The sequence below is a fragment of the Ursus americanus genome, chromosome 14 (assembly GCF_024610735.1).
Source record: "Ursus americanus isolate L20-20 chromosome 14, mUrsAme1.1.p, whole genome shotgun sequence".
Classification (NCBI taxonomy): domain Eukaryota; kingdom Metazoa; phylum Chordata; class Mammalia; order Carnivora; family Ursidae; genus Ursus; species Ursus americanus.
The window spans coordinates 47,604,838-47,606,316 of NC_142140.1; the positions used below are offsets into that span (position 1 = coordinate 47,604,838).

A 1,479-nucleotide genomic window follows, 5' to 3' on the forward strand; every position below is an offset into this window, starting at 1 on the left:
ATTTCACACCCATGTTTAGGAACGACATGGAGACAGTCGGAAAATGACAAAGGGAAAATCTCTTGGATATCAGAGATATCACAAAGCTTAATAAGATAAGTTATGTGTATTGTACAAGACATTCAAATAAAAAGCAGAAATTACAGGAAATAAATTAAGGAAGCAAGCTCTACTTCCACACTTTGCATAAAAAATCACAACTTCCACACTCTGCATAAAAAAAGGTATTGGGACCTGAAATCATGGGCACTTCTTCAGCTCCAGTAGGATTGTCCCTTTTGGAACTGTCATCCCAGAGAATCTCATCAGAGCGTTCTTTATTTCTTTGTTCCTCAGGCTGTAAATGAAGGGGTTCAGCATGGGGGTGACAACTGTATACATCACCGAGGCCACTGCACTTGAGTAGGAGCTCTGGGTAGCAGCAGAGCTGAAGTACACTCCTAGGCTCGTACAATAGAATAAGGAGACAACCGAGAGGTGAGATGCACAGGTGGAAAATGCTTTATACTTGCCCTGAGCTGAGATCCCAAGGATGGAGGAAACTATCTTACAGTAGGAGTAAGTGACCCCAGACAGGGGAGCACCACCCAGCAACACAGCTGCAAAATACATCACCATGTTATTAAGAAAAGTATCAGAACAGGCAAGCTGGATCATCTGATTGAGTTCACAGAAAAAGTGGGGGATTTGCACCTCTGTACAGAAGGACAGCCGCAACACCATTAAGCTTTCTAACAAGGAATGCAGGAGACTTATGATCCAGGTCACTAGAACCAGCAGTCCACACAGCCGGGTGTTCATGATGACCATGTAGTGCAAGGGGTGACAGATGGCCACAAACCGGTCATAGGCCATCACAGTCAGGAGAAAGACATCTAATCCTGAAAAAAGTAGGAAAAAATACATCTGGCTGAGGCAGCCTTTGTAAGTGATGTCTTGGCTCTGAGTCTGGATGTTCAGCAGCATCTTGGGGATGGTGGTGGAGGTGAAACAGATGTCTACAAAGGACAGGTTGGCCAGGAAGAAGTACATGGGGGTGTGGAGGTGGGAGTCAGAGATGACAGCCAGGATGATGAGTAGGTTTCCAAGCACAGTGATCAGGTACATGGAGAGGAAAAGCCCAAATAGGAGGGGCTGCAGTTCTGGGTCCTCTGAAAATCCCAGAAGAAGAAATTTTGAAATCCCTGTATTGTTTCCTGGGTCCATTGGTGGAGGTGACTACCACTACAGGGGGGAATAACATGATTAATTTTGACAGAAATGGGCATTGCTCACATTGTTGAATGCTACAGTGTATATCTTCTGGTCAGGAAATTAATTTCAATATTTTGTGAATGGATCTGGGCCCTTTGAGAGGATCCCCAGTTTCTCTCTGATTTTCCATCACAGCATCAGATGTTCCCCAACAGGTCAGATATAAACAGTTTTAATAAGAAATTATTTCATGCATTTGAGGAAATCTAGAATGTCAACCATGTT

The 1,479-nt window shown here is 43.9% G+C and overlaps 1 protein-coding gene across 1 annotated transcript; it reads right to left on the reverse strand.

Annotated features, from left to right (window-relative positions):
• Window positions 1-240: 240 nt before the first annotated feature.
• LOC123796684 (olfactory receptor-like protein OLF4) lies at window positions 241-1,206 on the reverse strand. Its single transcript, XM_045804200.2, has one exon. It carries the CDS (start codon window positions 1,204-1,206, stop codon window positions 241-243), a length of 966 nt encoding a protein of 321 aa, XP_045660156.2.
• Window positions 1,207-1,479: the final 273 nt, after the last annotated feature.